General features: G+C 58.4%; 1 protein-coding gene across 1 annotated transcript in view; it reads right to left on the reverse strand.

Moving 5' to 3' along the window:
• TPP1 (tripeptidyl peptidase 1) overlaps nucleotides 1–2,090 on the reverse strand; it is a gene marked incomplete at both ends in the record, with an annotated part of 2,322 nt that extends 232 nt beyond the window's left edge. Inside the window, 3 exons of the mRNA XM_010174557.1 lie at nucleotides 53–241; nucleotides 1,442–1,640; nucleotides 1,891–2,090. Of these exons, the coding sequence (XP_010172859.1) occupies nucleotides 53–241; nucleotides 1,442–1,640; nucleotides 1,891–2,090 (588 nt within the window). The remainder of the gene's footprint in view (nucleotides 1–52; nucleotides 242–1,441; nucleotides 1,641–1,890) is intronic.
• Nucleotides 2,091–2,380: the final 290 nt, after the last annotated feature.

Here is a 2,380-nt window from a genome sequence, read left to right on the forward strand (position 1 = left end):
GGGGGCCGGGCCCCCCCAACCCCAGCCACACCGAGACAGCCACGGCGCGTACCTGAAGCAAACAGGATGGTCAAGCCCCGGGCAGCTGCCTTCATGAACTCCACGTTCACACGCTCCATGTAGGCCAGGGACAGGCTGTCCTCGTCGTCCCCGTAGCTCACCGAGTGCACCCAAGGCAGCGAGGACATGTTGCTGAGCAGCAGCAGCCACGCCAGGAAGGGCTCCTGGCTCTCATGTCTCCCTGCAAAGACAGAGGTGGGGAAGGTTCAGCTCCTCCTGGGACACCAGGCTTGGGGGGAAGTGGGGGACAACACAGAAGGGGACCACGTCTCAACAGCACCAGGAGCACCAGAGCTGATGGTCCTTCAGCTCCTGCCCTGCCTACAGGGAGCAGATCTGCACAGCTGGTTTGGAACTCTCCTGTGACCTCTTGCTGGCAGCACAACCGACCCCAGGGACAGTCACCAGCTGGTGGATGGCACCAGGCTCCAGCTCTGCCAGCGGGTCTGGTGAAAGGGTCACCCTAAACCCCAGGACAGGGGCTCCACACTCATCCACTCCTCTGAGCATCTCCTGCAGGGCTGCAGCCAGCCTGGGCATCCAGGCAGCCCTTCCAAGACACAGCCAAGTGTTGGCCCCTCCACCCGCAACAGTTTGATGGACATTCCACACCCCATTCCTGCCCCTCATCCCTCTCCATGAGGTGGGGAGACCAGAGCCCCACCACCTCCTCTCACATAACCACCACCTCTGCATCCTTTCCACATCACCAGCTGTGGAGGCGGTGGAATTTACCGCAGAGCCAGGCCTGCCTTCAGCTGCAAGAACACAAAGCCCAAGGGCACCCCGTCTCCTGTTCAGCCAGTTTCCAAACTGGGACAGAGGACACTTCATCCTACAGCACCGCAGCCATGTTGTGCAGGCTGTCTCACAACCTTGTTTTCTCAAGTTGTCTCACTCCCCTTTATCCACTCTACTGGTAGCTTCACGGGTGAGAGATCAGCTTCAACCCCAAAAAGCAGGAAAAAGAATAACAAGACCCAGCTGCTGTGCTCTCACTCCATGGAGATGCAGCACACAGGGGTGACAGCTTTACGCTGTGCAGCTGAGGCAGGGAAGCCTGTTACAGGACACTCTGGACACTGAGAGCTCACACAGGTTCAAGAGCAACTACACAAACCAATGGATGATCATTTCCCTATGAGCCACCAGCTCCAACTCTGGAAGCCCTCAAGGTTCGTGCCCTTGTGTCTGGGAAGCACCTTGGGGCTGCCCCACAGGCAGCGTGTGGGGTGTTCCCCCCACAGACACCAGCCAGGCTCAGCACAGCCATTTCCATCCAGAGAGCAAGTGCTTCCCAGACAGCAGGCAGGAGCCTTGGGGGGATGCAAGTGGGATGCATGGGAGCAGCCAGAGGGCAGCTCTGGAGGGGGATCAGTACCTGCATTGCTGAAGACCCAGGTGGAGATGTTGGCACCTGTGCTCATGATGTATTCCACGTCCAGACTGGCTTCCAGCCCAGCCTTGCCCTTGCCCTGGTGCCCAATCACTCGGTCAACCTGAGAGCGGTGGCCAAAGCTGCTGCCAAAGAGCTTCATGAACTCAGCCAGGTCAGCCTGGTGGAAATACTGTTCCAAGAACTGGGGGGACAAGGAGTGGACAAGTTTTTTTTTCTCGTTTTTCTCTTGAAAAAGCAAGGTAAGTTTTTTTATCCTGACTTAGAAAGCTGGCCCAGCATGGGTCTGGGAAATGCCAGCCCAGCAGGCACTCTCAGAAGGAATCCCCACAGCTGTCCTGGGACAACCAGAGCAGCAAAGTGCTGGAGAAGCACCAATGTGTGGAATCCCAATGTCCTGTGAGCCTCTGACCTGTCCTGGCTCTATCAGTTACCTGGGCACAGGCCTGGCTGTTGTTGGGCAGCAGCCCAATGTCTTCTGCTGTCATGTTGTATCTCTTACGGATGATGGAAGGTGTCACACCCAGGTGGAAAGCTGCTCTCCCTCCATAGTGCTGCCTTGACTCCGCTTCCTTCCTGGCCCAGGCTCTGCTGACCACCTTCCTCTCCGCAGGGAACCGGTGCAGGCCACCCACTGGTGCAGAAGCAGGAAAAGCCGGAGCTGTCAGGGTCCAGGAGGACAGGAGCCCCTTGGCTCCCCCCTCACCACCCTCCCTCAGGCTCCATGTTCGAGGGGGCTGGTCTGCAGCAGGGCTCAGGGGAGCCCAACCCTGGCAGCACCCGCCCCGAGGTGGGGAAATGCTCCCTCAGCTTCCTCACCAGCCCTCACAGGTATTCACACACAGAATCCCAGACTGGTGGGGTCAGAAGGGACCTCAGGAGATCATCCAGTCCAACCCCCCTGAAAAAGAAGGATCCCTAAAC

The sequence above is a fragment of the Antrostomus carolinensis genome, unplaced genomic scaffold (genome assembly GCF_000700745.2).
Source record: "Antrostomus carolinensis isolate BGI_N321 unplaced genomic scaffold, ASM70074v2 scaffold28998, whole genome shotgun sequence".
NCBI lineage: Eukaryota > Metazoa > Chordata > Aves > Caprimulgiformes > Caprimulgidae > Antrostomus > Antrostomus carolinensis.